General features: G+C 43.3%; 1 protein-coding gene across 1 annotated transcript in view; it reads right to left on the bottom strand.

Annotated features, from left to right (window-relative positions):
- RCOR1 (REST corepressor 1) overlaps window positions 1-18,949 on the bottom strand; it is an 80,974-nt gene that overhangs the window by 32,830 nt on the left and 29,195 nt on the right. Inside the window, exon 4 of the mRNA XM_021541375.3 lies at window positions 7,145-7,228. Coding sequence (XP_021397050.1) covers window positions 7,145-7,228 — 84 coding nt within the window. The remainder of the gene's footprint in view (window positions 1-7,144; window positions 7,229-18,949) is intronic.

Raw genomic sequence — 18,949 nt, 5'->3', positions numbered from 1 at the left:
CAAATATGCACCCTAGTTCTCACAAACTAAATTGCTTTCCTGACTCCACTACTGTGAAAGGGTTAAAAAATAATCTTAATTTAAATATGCATTCAGGATGCAGATACATCAACCTTCAGCAATAATGATGAAAGAACTGCTCTGAGATTTCTACACAGAGCTGCAACAGCAACTAGCACAGCAGATGACAAACAAAGGGGAAACTGCAGCTAAGTTAGAGGCAACTCAGCCATTTCAGGGATACACCCATAGCCTCTTAGTTCTGGTTATCATCTTTTTGCTATTCATAATATTGCTACTAAAAGCATCAAAAGTTGCCTTAGTTAAAACTAAAAATTGCATTACTTCGCATTCGTCTTTTGAGCATTTTCTGAAGTGCAGTGACTGCAGCTGCTGGGAAAAGTGGCCATGACATTTATATTATTTCTATTCTATTTCTATTTCATATTATTTCTACAGTTAAATTGAAGCAGAACCTTAAATTAAACACTAATTCTTTCACTTCTGAATTCATGGAGATGCATTCTTCAGCTACTGTATTTACATCCAAGCTTCACAGCTGCCAGGTTCACTGTATAATATGGAATTTGGATTAGGGATAAACATAAACCCAATTCTGCTTTTACATTAATCCTTTTTGCTGTCACTGGGACAGACAACAAACTGAAGTTTCTAGGTAAGGAGCATACACAAACAGCACAAACCGAAGTTTGGATTTTTTTGCCATCTTTACTTGAGCAACAAAAGGTCAGCATGTACCTTCAGGAGACAATCACAACTCCTGAAGTCCACCCCTTAGAGACCTAGCAGCTCTTTTTGCAGTACTCATACTTTTACTACTACAAAAAAGAAAAAAGAAAAAAAAAAAAAAAGGAAACCAACACCACAACAAGCAGAAAAATCCCAAACAGCAGAAGCACAATATATATGCATCTTCTTTCACAACCTCCCACAGCACTCAGACAACTACAAAAAATCCCCAAGTATAACCTCAGCTAAGAGTTCCAAAACCTAAGCAGTTCCTATTCTCCCATCCCTGGCCAAGGTGGCTGCACTTTTACTGAGCAGCAACACAACCTTTTGTGGAGTCACAAATCAGGTCACCTTAGAGGATGGAAGGGAGAGTAGATTCAAAAGAAAACAATTTCAACTGTTTCAAGGACCCTGATTAGGTCATGATGGAGAGGAGGGACTTAAAAACAGCTTTTCTGATACATAGAAGACTATATCCTCTGCCTCGCTACTGCTGCCTGAGGAAGGGTGCCTGTGTGGTGGGGAGGACGTGGCTCTCAAATATCCCTGAAGCAATACTCCCTTCCATTTTAAATGCATCCTGTAAATAGGGGCTTTGTTTTCTAAAAGGGAGATTTTAAGATCAGCACTTTCCCCAGTCTACACTCTCCCATTTGTGGTTTTCTGCTCATATTTATTTATTGCTAGGGCACTCTACACCCCATGGAAAATGAGAGCTAATGATAATAGTGATGGAGTCACACATTCACAGAATTCACAGGACAAAATAAGTAAGCCAAGGGGAAAAGACTATGTCCAAACATAATCTCTTCTTAAAACAGCTATGGCTTAGATACATACTGAAAACAGAGACCAACCACAAATATCATGATCAGACACATGCAGTAATCCTTAGAAGACATTCTCATGTTCTTCAGTCATTTTAAATTAGAGACTAGACAAAATAGACTCCCAAGCTTGCTCTTCTCACTTTGGAAGAAAAACTAGAGTAATCCAGAGTCCATTTTATGCAAAGATTAACCCTTGAACTAAAGCTAGAGACAGACTCTGGCCACTTAAACCTGCAACCTGCCCTCCGAAATTCTGGCATTCTCCATCACAATGGAGAAGAGCTACCAAAATTCACTTGCACCCTAAGAAGGCTGCTGACACACCAAGGACCAGGGCACACTTAAAAAATGTAGTTGGGACTTTTCAAATCCTGAATGCCAACTCACAACTTCTTAGGGCGGAGCACCACACGCTCCCAAACAGTTACCCAGCCTTTGGCACAGTTAACTAAACCTTGCCCATCCAAACACCACAGGGTTAATATCTTTAGTAACCATAGCAACCAGCATTTCTTCCTCCACCAGAGCCTCAGCTGGCACATTACTGCCTTCCCAGCATCAGGTTTTGCAGCACATTTAGGGACTGTTCCCTTTCCCCCCAGCCACAGGGTGTGGCCAGGCACATTAGGAGGATGATGGAGCACTCAGCTGTTTCACCTAATTCTGGCATTTCTCTGTCTCCATGTCTCCTGGGTCTTTTTATTTCCGCTCCACAGAGGGAAGGATGTCCGAATTCCCACCATGTGCACCAAGGCAGGCATAAGATAAAGCAGGGAGCCAGCTGCAGCCTCAAAACAGGAGATGCCACAGGATAACATAGGAAGGGACTGGTGAATGCTAAAGTTGGCAATGCCAGTCAGTCATCAGGTCAAACAGAACTAGCATTGCAAAACCAGAAAATCCAGCTGCCATCCATGATCCAGTGTCCCACAGGTATTAGGAACAGTGTTTGCCTGCTCAGTGACACCCCATAAACTGTAAATCCACTGGATATATCCACCAAGTTATCAGTGAGAAAATAAAACACTCCCATCTAGCAGCACATATATTCTGTCAAGAAGAGAGATGAAAAATTAGTTTCAAAGCAGAGCTTATCACTAACAAAACAATACATCTTTTCTTCTTGTAATTCACTTCTGAACTGCAGATGCAAAAAAGCAATAATCACATCCTACCCTCTCACCTGGTGTCCACGCCTCACTCCTGGGCAGCTGCTGCATGCCAACACTTGCTCATTTCTAAACCAACCCAAAGTCATTTTTTTGGTTCCACTCACTGGTGTGCTTGGCACACAGAGAGAGACACTGCTGTTTTATTAATAGCTTCATGCTGGCCCAGCTCGATCCTGTGCAGGGTTTCCACAGCATCGTTACAATGCATTTTTCACTATTTCCCCTCCTCCTTCACCACGTGCCACTCCAAGAGAGCAGATGCCTGTCTTGCTGAGGAGCTGTTCCTGCTCCTCAATGTCACCTTGCTCAAGGCATCATTCTTCCTCCGGTGTCATTCCCCACCCTCTGTGACAGAGTCCCAGCACAGCCAGAACAGCTGCCCTCCATGGCACCAAGTCCACAGAGTCTCTCGGGAGTTCTCACTTTGAGAGCAAGCTCTTTGTGAGAGGTGTGACCCAGCCACACAGCACAGGGTATTTGGAGCAGAACTAGAAGGGGAGCAGTTATTTTAAGTCCAATGTTCAGTTACTGCATAGTGACATTTCATTCTTTCGTCTTCAAAAGAGAAAGGACAAACTCCTAGTTTTGGGTTAATTTTGTGACTACTATGGTAATACTGCTATGCAAGTGACCCTTCAGACAGAAGTCTGGCAGTAGATATGGCCCATGCTGGCAGCATTCAACTTTGGTACTAATATGGGCAAGGCAGTAAGTGGTTTGTACCCAGGATTAATGGTTAACAAGACAGAGGATAAAAAAAAAAATCTGCAATATGCCAACAAATACTTTTGCTTTCATGTTCTCTAATACATCCATCACTTCATGACATCCAGGTAAAAGGTTTCTTCAGTATGATTAAAACATTTCTTCAGCACACAGGGTGCATGGGACCCAAACAAGCTTTTAACTAATTGTGTGAGCCTGGAGCATCAGGTACGCAGACATCCACCAGGTCTCGGCTGACACACTGCTCTTTCTGGGATTCATTTCAGCAGCTTACAGGAGACCCTCCCACAGCCTTCAACAGTTTAGCCTGCCCTCTGCCAAACCCATCAAGTGCACTGCTCTGAGCACTGTCACAGACCTGCTCAGTGATTTTTAGCACAGATTCCTCTTTAACAAAGCTGGGTTGCCTAATTTTCACTCATTGCACAGAACTCTCCTGCTAGCTGGAACTCACCAATGTACAGCCCAAGGGGCTACACCAACCTCCTCGAGACCACAGGAGGACTCCTTCCACTTGCAATTTCACATTGCCAATGAATGATCTCCCCCACCAAGGATAATACATCACAAAAAGCCATAGTTTAAAAAGGTATCAAGAAACACAAGAATCCATCACTTCCCTGGATAACTTCCAGTAGTCAATCTCCAAAATAAACCTCCACACACTTGGACATTTCATTTCAGTCTGTGTGGGTTTATTTTGCAGCTATCTATTTGTATTATGTGTGTCTCTTATTATGTCAAAATTTCTCTTTGAGAGAATAATTGACAATAGTCCTCTTTCAGTCTCTTTTCAGTAAGCTAAATAGATGGAGTTTGCTTCAGCTTCTGTTTCCAAATTGCTCCAGCAGCTCCTGTCTCCACCCTTTTCTCAGTTTTTAAACACTAAAGCCAAGGTTCACTCCCCTGAATGCTGCTGGGTGGAGAGGCAGCAAACTGTTCCAGTGACTACCTCACTCACTACACCCACATCATCTTCTGGGTCAAGCAGGACACTGGGAAGTTTTGCTGAATCACCTGCCCACTGTTTCCCCAAGACTGCTCTCTAAGCCTTTTCTTTCCAAATACCAGGCTTGATGTAGAAAGCCAGAGATTTCAGTGCTGAGATTCATAACCCTGCAGTTGGGTCATTAAGAGCCCATTGCATTGGCAGCAGTCCAAGTAAGGAAAAGACCCAAAGCACTCTACAAGACTGTCAATACCATTAATTTTATTTACCATCCTGTCAGTCTACAGCCTCATCCACAATTCCATATCAATTCCCACATCATTGATGGAAATGCTGATCATCATCAGTCCTCTCACACATCCCTCTGAACATCATTTAATTCGGATACACTGTCAACAATGCCAAGACTTGTCAGTGAACTTGAGAGACACTGGAGAGACCTCCTGTCTCCTGATGTTCTTTCATCATAATCCATAAAGCAGATTAGAGAACTCTGCTTGTGATACATTTAGTAAGTGTTCTACAGCCATTGCAGAGTACTGGTGTTTAGGAGGAAGTTCCCATCCTTTGCAAGGAAGGGGGATGGAATCAGGCTCTCATGCAGTGTCTAACAGCTCTCTTGAATACATTAGAGCAATAAATTTATTTCTAACAATCAATCCATTTTTAGTTTCAAAAAAACCAAAAGTGCCTACCTTCAGCAGCATTTGTTTTTCACAGTTCATTTTTAAGAAATGCCATATAGAGACAGGAATACCTGATTCCTTTCAAAAGGATCAGCTCAAATTGACACAAAAAGCTATGACCAACCAGCCCTCACCCTGCTCTCTCATTCCCTGTACAGCTCCCCCAAGGTCCTCTCAGCTATCTCTGACAATGCTCCTTTGGATTTTTACTACTACCTAATAGTAAAAAAAAGATACCTGATTTCTTAGCTCCATCCCTCTGTATCAAATAGGCACCTGGGAGGTATCTTTTGTGCCATGTATGGTGCATTAACCTCATACTTTACTTCCCCAAACTTGAAATGAATTTTACTATTTTTTTGCTGCACCTCTTTTGGAAGGTGAACTCACTAGGGAGTCTTATACTCTTACTAAAATATTCAATATCTTGAGAAATTCATTCTAGCCCTCCTCTTACATTCATGTTGTTTTCCCCAACTCTTTTACTGTACTAACAGACAACTACCACCTAGTTTTTATTTATCAATGTCAAACTACTTTTCAAATTACTTCTTATGTTCATTACATCTTCTTAGCAGATAATATATTCTCTCCATGCTCTATGAGTATACTTCTGTGCCAATTACCACAGAATACTTGGTTAAGGATTATTTTATTCCGTTCCATATATCTTCCCTCATTTTCCTCTTCCATTCTGTCTTCCCTCTTGAAGATACCAGTTTCCTATCTAAGATTCCAAAGCTGAGCCAAGATTCAAAAGCCATTTACAGTTGAGAGGCCGCTACAGGAATCCTGTGTCACAGAAAACCCATGAACACTCACTCCTCTTGGTGATGACTATTTCTTGCTCTTACACCTTTTGAGCGGTTTCTAGTCGTAAATAACTGTCAAATACATTCCTCTCTTCATCAGTCTTATTTATTTCAGCACCCAATAGCCAGCAGGGAACAGACAAGGAGAGAAGGCAAAAGTGATCCTTGCAAAGCCCTTTTTATCTGCAGATCAGTACCATCATCGTTCTGTAACTTAAGGGTAACGTGCTCAGTGGAACAAATGCCCCAGGGCAGAGCACAGGCCCTTCATGACAGAGCCAGCTGGTGCACAGTCTCTGCTGCCTTGATTTGCAAATGCCACTACATCTTCACATGTGCCTTATCATGCATCCCAGGCCTTGGGTCTACAGGAAAATCAAGTATTCACTTAACAGTGCCACCACAAAAACTGCAGAGGAACAGAATGCATGATTCTCATTCTTGGCCCCCAAAATTAGAAAGGATAAAATGGAAAAAAAAAAAAAAACAAAAAAAAAAAAAACAAGGTATAAGCGCGAAGTCAAAATAAGCTCTTTTCAGCTCCCTTCCCCAAAAGCGCTTAGGTTTGGTTACTGCATTCAAACAGCAGCCCTTTAATCAAGGAGTCCTACTTATTCATGAGGAGAACCGTAGCTAGACAAGCCTTTCAAACACAAGTTCTGCCATCTGGCAGCAGCACTGAGACTTGTTCCCAGACGCACACAGAGCGCTGTTAATTGCCCTCACGTGGACTTGCAAGGCACTGCAATTGTTCTGGAATTTAAAACCTCCATGGGCTCCAGATGTGGATTTGTCTTTGTGGAGGAAAAGGTACTACTAATTACCAAATACTTCCCGGACCCCCCACCCCCAAGCACTTTTCATTTTGCTCTCCCCTGTTATTTCTATCATCTTTTACAACACCAACAGGAAAAAAAAAAAAACAAACAACTGTGTAGTTCTGCAGATGAGTAGCTTCAAGAATTCATACCACGGAATAATGTTTGTCACATTTCTCTTGTTTTCCCTGTCCCTGTGGATTTGACACTGAGCAGCTGCCCAGTGGAGAACAAAGATCATCTGGGGACTGCTTTGTAGGCTTTTCTTCTTTCAAATTAATTTTAATTCATAATGGAAAGGTCACAGACATAACCTCTCTACCAAAACTGGCAACTTTGCATTCTTGAAGTGATACATGTAAGGAAAGAAGGGAATAAAAATAGTTGAAGAGACTTACATTTTGCTTCAGACAGATTCTGGTTAGGTGACCAGACCAGCATGCCGAGATTCTCTCTCTCCTGACTTCGCCTTGCAAGTTTGGCTTAAGAGAAAACAGATACAAACCAAGTTACAGAGAAAGTAATTTCAGATGCAAAATGGATACAAAAGCAACTTATTACATATCTGAAACATTTAATCAAGATATAAAACCCATCCACAGAGTTAAAAACCCCATCTTCCCATTCAGACCTGAGGCTTTTCCTTGTTTCTTCAATGCATCACCCTCTATATAACATGACAGATACTGCACACTCTCATGCAGTACACTAAGCAGCATACGTTAGATCTAAATTAAAAGTTAATTAATGTTTCTCTTCCAGCACACTTGATTATTTTTCTTCCAGCCATCATTAAATGAAAAAGGGAGGAGCTAGGCTCAGGCAGCAGGCTCCAAGCCCTGGACATCAAGAGACTGCAGAGTGCAGACAGATTAACCCTTCAGGGTAGGCACATGCATAAAACCTCCCACACTACACTTCTGAGCACCCCCTGCACATCCCAGAGCCCTTCTGTGCCTCCATCCCCCAGACCATCAGGAATGCCCACCCAGGTGACACTGCATCCCTCAGGTCACAATGAGGTCCCAGTCTCAGCTGCTCCAGAGAAATCCAAATGCATTCACACCCACACTGAGACACGAACCCACACTCAGACAACAAGCCTGGTATTAACCAGCCTAACTCCTGGCTGGCACGAGAGCTCTGGGAGTCTCAAGTGAAGATCCACAGCTGCAGGTAGTTCGAAAAAGCAACTTCAAACTAAGGTACGTTTCAAGAGCAAGCTCTTGTCAATTCTGATGATGTTCAGTCACAAGCAGTCAAAAGAGGAGGAGGAGGAAGAGGCAAGAAGAGAAAAAAGGAGCTCCCTCCTTTGAGTCAGCACACACACAGCCAGCCCAACCACCAGCCGTGGCAGAAAGAAACCTGCAAATCTTGTTATGAATAAGTACCTGCAGCACTATTTTCACTACAAAATGCCACATAACGCTCAAGTTTTATGCAATATTTCAACACAATGCTATTTTCTCTGCACTGCACAATTAGACATATAACCACCACTTCAAGATGCATTAAAACAGGTCAGAAAAGATCTATTAACACCAAATTACACTACAGTACTATGAACACTCATGTTTTCACCACTGTTTCTAACCTGAAATCTGCTCAGCTAAGAACAGTCAGGGTTTAGATGACAAAAATATTTTAACATTAAATTTCAAGTATAAACAGCACATATCAAAAATAACCACCTATCAGCAACATATTTACACTGAACTAGCGGGTTTCTTTCATGACGGACAACATTATTATCCTTCACTCGGGCTTTTGGGAAGGTTTCACATTGTTTTAGGATGGTTAGCAACTGTACATACAAGGTATTTTGCACACTCTCCATGTTCATTAGTTTCTACACTAAGCAAAAAAAAAAAAAAAAAAAGTGAGAAGAGACATCTGTTGGCACGAGACGGGAGGTGAAGACCAGACATAGAACACAAAGAGTGAAATTAAAATTACAAGTCCTGAAACATTTGGCATTAAATTTTACCTTCTTCCTCATTTCAAGTCTAGGCTGGAATGCAAAGAAGGAGTCAACCCTAACGCTCCCCTTTATCAAATTTTTCTCTTCACTCTCCTTATCCAGGATGGCTTGTTCTACTAAAGTCTAACATGGAACAGAAGAGTAAAAAGTCTCTCTCCTCACTTTAACCTACACTGAAAAGCACATACTTATTCCATAAAAATACTCAAAGACAGCAATCATCAGTCAGGTCTCCATGAATTTAAACACTTCCATCCAAGTCCCAGCACACCCCCAGTATCCACTGCAGTTCACGAGCCTGATGCCAAAACACTGACAAGTGAGGTGAGGTGTAAGACCAGGAAATGTCAGCCTGCCTTTAGCAGAGAATCCACCTAACTCAGGAAAAGGAAAAAGTTTTCTCCCAGTTTAGCAGTCTGAACCTCCTCTGCTCTGGGACACATCAGGTGCACACCCCACCCCAGCTGCCCCATCAAAAGCAGTGCTCCACTAGCTCAGCTCACCCACAGTAAGCTGGGTGAAGTTTCACCTGCTATGGTTAAAACCCACGTTAGGCTTTGGGGCATTGCAGAGGGAACCCCACAGCCCTTCCAGGCTGTGACCTGAACCAGCCCTAGGAGGTAAGACCCAGTGCAGGGAGGTGCTGCAGGACCTCATGGCACCCAAAAGCAGGGTGGCAAAATGTGCTCCTCATGCTGCGTTGCAGCTCAACAACAGGTACCCAGGAACTTCCTCTACCAAGGAAATGCCTTCAAGGGTTAGGAGCTACCTCCTTCCAGCCATGCACTCCCTCACTGGGCATCACACACAGAGGTGCCTGCAGATGCTGGGCTTCATGCCACCCTCAGGACCTGCTTCTACCCAATCCCACAGCCCAGCGTCTTCCTCTCTCCAGCCGCCCTGTAGCACCAACCAGCCAAGTTACACTGGGCTGAATGGTGTGAATGGGTGTGAAGCAGCATCTCCAGTGTTCCTGCAACTTATCCCCTGTTCCACCTCTCCACCCTCAGGCTTCATTTCTTGACAGCTGTAGAGGCCAGTCCAAGGCACACAGTAGGGTTATGCTGAAACTCATGCTTTTCTGCAAAGGGCAGAAGCACCTAAAGGCCAACACACAAAGATGGGAGTGGGGATGCTCCTCAAACATCCATAAAGGCTGATTCTCCCTCCCTACATTCCAAGATGCTCACCAGTTCCTTCACCTTCTGGCACCACATCCTCCCCAGCACCCCTTCTTGAGCCCACAGCCCCACATTTACTGTGCCTCATATCTAAGGCAGACATGACAGGCATTCTTCCAGTGCAGTACTGACCCCACCATAAATATACTTAGCAGAAGTACTGGTACTGCATGATGTACCAACGAAAAGCTTAAGAGCTTGCTCAGAATTTGGAAGCACATCGAAATGAAATGACTGCTTTAGAGCAACAGCCATGACAGCAGAAGAGGGGCCTCAGAGCAGAGTGGCTGTTACATCCCTTCATAGCAGCATTCCAAGCACAGCTGTAATGCTCACCAATACTGTCCCATGCTTCTGAACAAGGACTACCAGGATGAATTCTGACACTGCACTTCAGTGGTAAAGCTGTAAAGATAATTCAATTTTATCTGTTGCATATTTCATGTAAAAATAGCCACATAAGAAGGGCAAGGGTTACTTTTTTTTAGGAGAACAGATCAATTTAGGATCAATGAGGTTTGCTTGTTTAAGCAACTGCAGTTAAACCAGTGCAACCTGTGTTTAGAGAAGCTGTATAATGGCAGACAAGAAGATCTGACATTTCAGGTAATCCTGCACTTTCATGTCTCTACCCACCAGATATTTGTAAAGTCTCTGCCACAGCCATTAGTTCCGTGTCACAGTTGTGGGAGCAAACACTCTGGAACACTGTTAGCTTTCCCATTTGTCCCAAGTCTGTCAGGAACCATGGTTGCTTCCTCCAAGAGGAAAACTCCTGCTACAAGCAGCATCCGCTAAATTTTGTTCCACTATCAGAATTCACAGGGAATGCAAACTTCCAATGCCTTTACCCAGGCAGAGAAGTGCAGCCCCAGCCAGGCATAGTATCATGTTGCTTTTTCCACAGCAGTTACCATATCTCTCTCTTTTCTTGCCACTAGAATATAACCCTACTCCACAGACTATACACTAAAACTCAGGAGAGAACCAATTCAGCTTAAAATTCACTTTGAGAAGAAAATGTTATTTTTATAGTTTGTCCCATTTTACAGATGTGGTTCACTGCACAAGCCAAAAAAGTTCTACTGTGCAAGAGAAGAGATGGAACAAAGCAGAAGACATATATATCAACATTATTCTAAAATAATACTGATATATATTGAATATCAATATATATTGATATTCTAAAATGTTGTGGGAGCTTTGGGGTTTTTCCCCCCTCCCTGGAGCTGTGAGGACACATCTCAAAACCAGTGTGCAGAACTACCTTGATTTGCACAGGAGAGAAACAACATGTCCCCTTAATTTCCCATCAATTCTACCCAAAGGCTGAGGTTCTCCATCCCTGGGGGCTCCCTGAGCTGATGCACAGACCTGGCACATGCAAGAGCAGCACACTAAGATTTGAAATCCTGATCCACAGCAGCTAAGGCTCTCCTCACCTCTCCCCAGGAGCTGTCAAGCCAGGACATCTGATAGAGAAAGGGAAATGGGTGTCTCCAAACAGGAAATACCAAAGGTCACCGTACCAGTGTACGTACATCAAGTCCCCCCTATGGGTCAGAAAATACGTTCCCTGTCCTTCTGACCCCTCCCCAATTTCAAGTTAGCCATAGAGTAACTGGCATCAGAAGGAAATTTATCAGAAGGTTCAAGAGCACCACTGCAAAAAGAACATTGTGTCCCCTTCCACCATCTACCTGACAAACCAAAGCAGGGGATCCACCTGAGCTTTAAAAAAATAAAAGTAATCCAACAAAAAAGCTGTTAGCTTTAACTCAATACCAGTTCCTGGTTTTCTACCACATATATTTGGAGACAAGGAAGAAGAGTAAGGAAGCAGGGACAGTCAGGACACCTCCCTTACCCACAGCACCAGTTTACACCATCTTAAGAACCAGGGGTGGAATGGACACCATACACAAGGAGTGTGCAGGAAGGCAAAACACTGCCTGCAAGCAGCAGCCCAGCACTGCACAGCTCCAGCCTGACACATCACGTTTTATTTTTCTTCTCCAAGTTCGAGAAGAAACATGCCAGAATAAACTCAGTAGGAGCAGAGGCCTCTCAAAGAGCCACCAATCACTCTGTCATCTGCTATTTTGCTTCTGTGCAAGGTAGCAGTGCCAGCTCCCACTTGAGAGACCTGCTCCATCTCACAGCTCTCACCAAGGATGCTGCATGATCCAGCCACAGCTGTGATCCATTCAGGAGCTTTAAGTTTCGTCTTGACACCTGTACTGACCCCTTGGAGAAACAATACTCACCTCCTGCAGATGACAAGACACATTTTGCTTCTAGTTGCATCCTGCCCAAGTCAAAGTGAGGCTTGGGCAGGATGCCTCCAGCATTTTCCCTTCTCCATAACCCTCCCAGTAGTCTCTGATGTTTTTGCTGTTGCTGTTTGCACAAGGCATTTCAGAGCTATTGAAACCCTCTGGATTTCAAAGCAAAGCACAGTAACACATGACTAAGTGAGAGCACTGCAACACAACCCTGAAGAGTGGGACCCTGCTCTAGTCAGCTGCTTCTGTTATTTAGAATAAGGTAACTCAGAAGAGTAGGTCCATAGTCAGGTGCTGGATACAAATACATACTTCTGTACCTTCTCTGGGCAGCAAACATGAGCATTAAACCAAAGTTTAAAAGAACTTGCCATAAAACTACAGGGAATTCTTCAGGTACTGAACTTTTGCAAAACAACAGGTAAGAATATACTTCCAGATCCTAACAATGTCTTCCATTAAGTTAAAAAAGGTTATACAACAACTGAAATACCCAAGTTAAAGGATGGCAAGATTCCCACCTAGAAAAGCTACTGTTTTACTAACAGCACTTACTGATCCCCCCCACCCATATGGTACTAACTAATTTTTTTTATCACACATTGCAGATTTTAAAAGAAAGTGTAAGAAATACCTCTTCCTTTTAATATGAAACCCTAAGCATTGTATATAAAACATGCATTGTATAATATCCAAAGGTGAATAAATGCTTTTATTGTTTAGAAGAGCTGGAGTTACCATACAGTAACTTAGCTGCTGAATGCTTCTTAAAGCAGTTTTGGATCAAGTCTAATGTATTTACTTCTAGTAAAGTGAGTTTTAAACAAGTACTTCCATTCCCAACTCTGCATTTTCTTTATCAATGCAGAACTTAAATTTATTGCATAGTGTAAAATTCCCTATTTACAGTACCCATGATGCCTATTAAACAAAATAAGACAAGGGAGGCACAGGCTCCCATAGTACAAAAAAATTCTCTCTTAGGAGTTCACTGGTATTACTCAGGCTCACAGTGTAATTGTAAATGCACAGCTGTGGTACAAGAGCACAACACCTATGTGACACAAGAGAATTCAAACAAAATTGAGTCAGAAGGAAAGCTTTTTCCACCTTCCTTCCCCACTACTGGCACTGGTGTCCCAAGCAGCAACTCAAAGACATTTGAAGAACTTTGCTGCTCATCTCCACTTCCTTCTGCATGTGACTTCTCCCTGAGTCAGCAGATAATGCTTGTGATCCCCTTTCATTCGCGTTTCCCAAGGACTGCCTAGTCATAGCAGCTGGTACTTCATAGAAATACCATCACTGAACAGACTATAGCAGCATTAAATGAAACAGAACTGGAATCCTGCAAACTGAGAAACATTTTTTAATTAAAAAGCTATAAATGAAGCAGCAGTTAGCTCTTCCTATACATGACTACACCCGGCTGGCACTATAATCTATATGCAAATAAAGTTCTGAGGGCATTTTTGTATCTGCCTAGGGAAACAAAAGCAACTCTTTGGGTTTCTATACAGAGCAGCAGCACTGGAAACATGGGGTGAAGAGCATTATTGCCTCAAAATGACTGTAGGTGCTGTGCTACCAAACCCCACAGTATCACATTACAACTGTGAGCAAAATATTGCTTTAAAAATTACCCAGTTAAAGATTAATCACCCAGCAATGATTACAAAGGTCACTTTGCAGTGATAAAAATTATTACCATTAGAAGAACTGAAAGAGAAAATGAGAAAAAGCATAGATAGCAATAGTTGCCTTTTCTCTAAAGTAATCAAGTTCAACCCATCCTAGTTTAAACTCTGCATCTTTGTATTTTCATTTTTAAACCTTTTAAGAACACATTTGATCCAAGATGCCTTTCCAGTTTAAGAGCCAGCAGTAATGCAAAAGCTGTGGCCTACATTCTGCCCACAGCCCAGGCCAGACTAAACAATAAAGCCAGAACAGATGTTGAGGCCTTGCCTTGTATTTTTTTCTGGAATAATAGGAGTCCACTCATTCTCTCCTGCAAGCAGGTGGCACCAATGTGCAGCCATAGATGAAGTCTGAATAACTATACAAGCAAACAGCCTTTCAACATGCACTTTAAGTGTGTAAAATTTTCTACACCCATACAATTCCAACCTGAACTCTTTCAGTGAGTTCTGCACATAGAAGCCCTGCAATCCATACACGAGCAGGAAGCACATTACCCCACCAGAAACATGAATATATACCCCTGGCACTACTCAGCATTGAGCTGCACACCTCTGCTAATCGCAACGGGCTTTTGTCTAGACATGGCTGGGGTTTTGTTCTGAAACGTGAATGGGTCAGGATTTTTTAAAGAGAAAGTATAAAATTAAGAGGACAGAAAATGCACATTTGATCAAGATTTCATCAGAGATGTCTGGCAAGCCTTTTAAAAACGCCATCCACTTTCTTTTCTTTCAAGGAGGACAGCTGCTAACTATACCACAGCAATCCTGAATGCACAGCCAGAAAGCAGCAACCAGAACAAAGCCAAAGCCTGCAGCACACGTGTCACACTGAGCCAGTGAGGTTCACCTGCCCTCCCAAGCACGCTTCTCCCTGCTCCACAGCTTCTGTTCTCCCCCAACACTGACCCAACAAGACAACACTCCTTCCTTCCTTTTTTCCCTTCCACACTATTCCCCTTCCAGTCGCATTCAGGTGACTAAAAAGTTACACAGGAATGCCTATATGCACGCAAGTTAATACCCACATATAGAATTTAATATATAGAAAAGGAACAAAAATAACACAGCAGTTTCCTCAAGTGCTGGGTCTTGTGCTTCTGACAAACATCTAGACACTGCTAAATCTATTTGAAGCCAAAGAATCTACTGACGAGGGAACAAAGATAAGGCAAATAAATCCTCTCTTTCCATCACAAATCTTGATTCTGCTGCCTCCTCTGATCTTTGACAATCAGCAACTCCTGCATGCACAGCTCCACGTTCATACAGCCTCCCATTTCTTTACCAAGCTAGCCCTCAGCTCTTCCCACCCCCTGAACGTGGTCCTCTGTTTTGTTCCCTTAAGAACAAGAGCAGCTGCTTGGGCCCAAGTCCTGCCCATTATTCACAGACAGCACTTAGGAATAACAAAACCAGGACCAACAGAGAGACATCCTGAGCCTGGTACTGTATCTGCATCACTGGATTTAATGGCCCTTCATGGAAGGAGGGAGTTAAAAAAAAAAAATCCATCAAATAGACTAATCCTTTTTGAACCCATTTGTAATTTTGGCATCTACAACATCCTGTGGCAGAGTGCTTCAATTTAATTATATATTTGTTGTCTGAAGGAGAACAAAGAAAGCCCATGCACACACTCCCTTCTCTACTCTGAAGCTGTTACCCAGTCATTTCATTTGGTGGCCCCATTTCCTGCCTTATGAGAAGCAGAGAATAACTGCACCCTGTTCACCTTGTTTGTGCCTCTTGTAGTTTTACAGATCTTCTACTACACTACTCTCAGTCATCTGCTTTCCAAACAAGACAGGCCAGGCTTTTCTGCTTCTCCCTCATATGGAGATGGGAAGCAAGAATAATTCCTGTACTTTAGTGATCTTACAGCTCTAAGCAGCATGTACACATGGGGGAGGGATGGGAATGGGACACAACAGAACTGTACGCAGTGTTCAAAGAGAGGGTACAACACAGGATTTATAAAACATGCCATAATGAGGTGTTATTTTGTTCTCAGATGTTTTCACAACAGCTTTTAACAATACACTTGCCTTTCCATTATTACCATTGAGTTGATTAAAAAAACACTGTCTACCAAGATCTTTATCTGGAAAGGCAATACCAAATTTAAAGAGCACTGCTTTACAGTTAAGGGCAGTTTAGAGACCACCACTGTACCCATACAATTAAGGGTTGTTTCACCCTACCCTCCCCCTCAATATTAGTTAGCACATAACAAGTGCCACCTGTCACAAGACTGAACACGTTGCCCATTCCCTCCATTCAGCAGATACCCACACTCTCCCTCCCTGCTGCCCCCTCCCTCCCATTCACATACTGTTTTCTGACAAAAGGAAAATCCAGCTGTTAGTAATAAAAATAAAGCAAGAAACAGAAATAACAACATACATAATTTGAAATGGGGAATACACAATGTTGCTTTATTTGGAGAATGACAAGTGCAGAGCGACTCCTCTCCAACCCCCAGGTACAGGACACCCTTGGCTTCCCAAGGCTTCTTTCCCCAGGAGAAGTGGCATAAGGAGCAAGAAGCCAACAGAAAGGTTTTGCAGACCTCGCATCTCCCCCCTCTTCCTTTCCTGTTAAACACCAATGCTGCCTAGACCACCCATTCAAGTAGTCCCCATTCCTCAGCTCAGGCCACCCCTTTCCATTCCCTGGCAACCCAAACAGGCAGCATTTTACTCATCTTTCCCACACATTAAGAACCAGCTGGCCTGTTTCTATTGTCCAATGCAAGAAGAAACTAAAAAAGTCCCAAGTGTTCACTAAGCATAAATTACTTTTTGGTATTTTTAGCAATACCTCTTCCCTTCCCACCCATCAAAAGTTCATGATAGCCTTCTTTTCAGATAGCTTAAACTGATTAGTGGAAGTAACAACTGGCTAGAAAGCACCAGAGACATAAAATAGATTCTTGGTGAACAGAGTGATTGGGTTGTTTGGGGTTTTTTTTCCCCACTTCAAAACACCTTGCCAAGATGACAATCAGGAACAGATCTGACTAATTAGAACCCAGTCTCCAAAGAGCATGGGATGTGGGCACCTCTCATCCTCACCCCACACCTCAGGAGATCAGAATAAATTTTAAAAACTAATGACCAGCTATTCTCAATGACTTACAAAATAAGGCTGCTGGGCACACATGTTACTGCTTGGCAAGACAGCACTGTGAAGGACAAGCAGACAGGACATACTCATGTCTGCATCCAGACAAGGGTCTGCCCAAAAGGACAACAGAGAAAAATTCCATGTTATTCTGCCCTTGCAGAATAACAAGAATAACAATACCAAATAATTTCACACAGTGAAATGAATCAATCAAGCACAGTCACCTCTCAGAGACTGTAAAGATTTGTCAGAGTGTTATTCTTTAAAACCTGGGTCAAACACCAACACTTTTCAAGGCCACAAGCAGGAAAACCCATCACACAACAGCGGCAAACATCTTCCAAAGTCACCTGAGTGCTTTGAATAGGCTGGATATCCACCAAGGAAGGCATCACCATGGCACCTCTCTGATGGAGGTAGTGGCTTCCAAGAGCAGCAGAATCAGGCCCTGCCAGCATGCCCAGGAGAGGCCTCACCTCTGTGCAGAAGTCACCTAAACGATCCCATTTCTACCCAAAGCTGATTTTATAGAGGTGGCCTGGCTGGCAGAGCTGTGGAGATAGCAGCCTCTGAAAAGGGGACACAGCCTCCTCCCCCAAAACAGCCACCTCCAGAAACAGATAGATACCTGTCCTCAGGCCAGCACCAGCATACAAGAAGCTTATACATCAAATCCCACCCAGCACTGAGTCATGCACGATGTGGTGTGCAACTGCAATCAACAGGCTGTGAGCATGCCCAGTTTAACCCACACAAATCCGACTTCTAAACGTCTGTGACGGTTGCATATCCTCCTCTCACCCCCGTCCATGACACTCTTCCAGGTCCTTATCCTCACAGCACCCCTACCAGCAGATGAGAGCTTTTATCAACACACACACACATGCAAAGTGCTGACTGCCAGGCTCGAAGAGGCTGAGTGAGGTTTCCCCAACCCCATATAAGAGCCCTAACTATGGACCATCCTTCCTCATCCCCCCACTCTCAGAAACACTGAAATCAAATAGGGACCCACAAATAACACATTTGTGATATTTCAAACCAGATCTTAAAAACCCAGTCTGCTTCCAGCTCTCCTTGGAGATGACTGGTGCATTCATTAGCCCACAAGCTCCCCAAAGTACAGACAGCCCCTCTCCTTTTGTCTGCATGGGGCCCACCTCCACAGGGTGCTGTAAGGATAATATTCATACCCAAAAACACAAAGTCAGATTTAACATGCCCTTGAAATGCAGGCGGCTCCCGGATCACAATTTTCCAACAGATTTCACAAGTTAGTTTGTTTTTTCCCCATTTCTGCCAAACTCAGAGGCACAGTACTGACTATATTTAAAACGTAGCTAACAATCATGGCATTCTGGTTTTAACATTCAACTTAGTAAAAGACTATCCAAAACAACTTATCTGGTTTCTCTCCTTCTCCCGCCATCAAAGAATCTCAGAACTAGTTTGTCCTGCATCTACATTAATAATCAGAGCAAGAAGACTGTATGACGACAGGAGAGGCTAAGCAATTCATCACTGCTGCACACCAAGCACTGCCTTGCACTCACTCTGCAGATTCCCACTTCATGCTGGACCTGGCTGATCCTAGAAGGTGCCAAGTAACAGTGAACCAAAGCCCTGGAGACACAGGCTCTGGGCACCGAGCAGCAGCAAGCACACTTGCAGCCCAGAGGGACAGAACAGGGGCAGAGCTCCGCAAAGACGCTGGATTTTCCTGAGCTGCCTTTGCTTTAGGATTACAAACGCTCCTTCTGCAGTGCCAGCATTTGCATACCACAGCATATTTACAAAGAAATCAATCGGGACACAAGCCCGGAGGTGAACACGGAGAAGAGGCCCACAGCACTCGGGGCAGCCTGCAGAACAGCTCGTGGCTTTCTGCTCCGACGCTCCAGGGAAAAGCAAACGGGCAGGATCC

This window comes from Lonchura striata, chromosome 5 (genome assembly GCF_050655825.1).
Source record: "Lonchura striata isolate lonStrDom1 chromosome 5, ASM5065582v1, whole genome shotgun sequence".
NCBI classification, from domain to species: Eukaryota; Metazoa; Chordata; class Aves; order Passeriformes; family Estrildidae; genus Lonchura; species Lonchura striata.
This window is presented reverse-complemented; position numbering and strand designations above follow the sequence as displayed.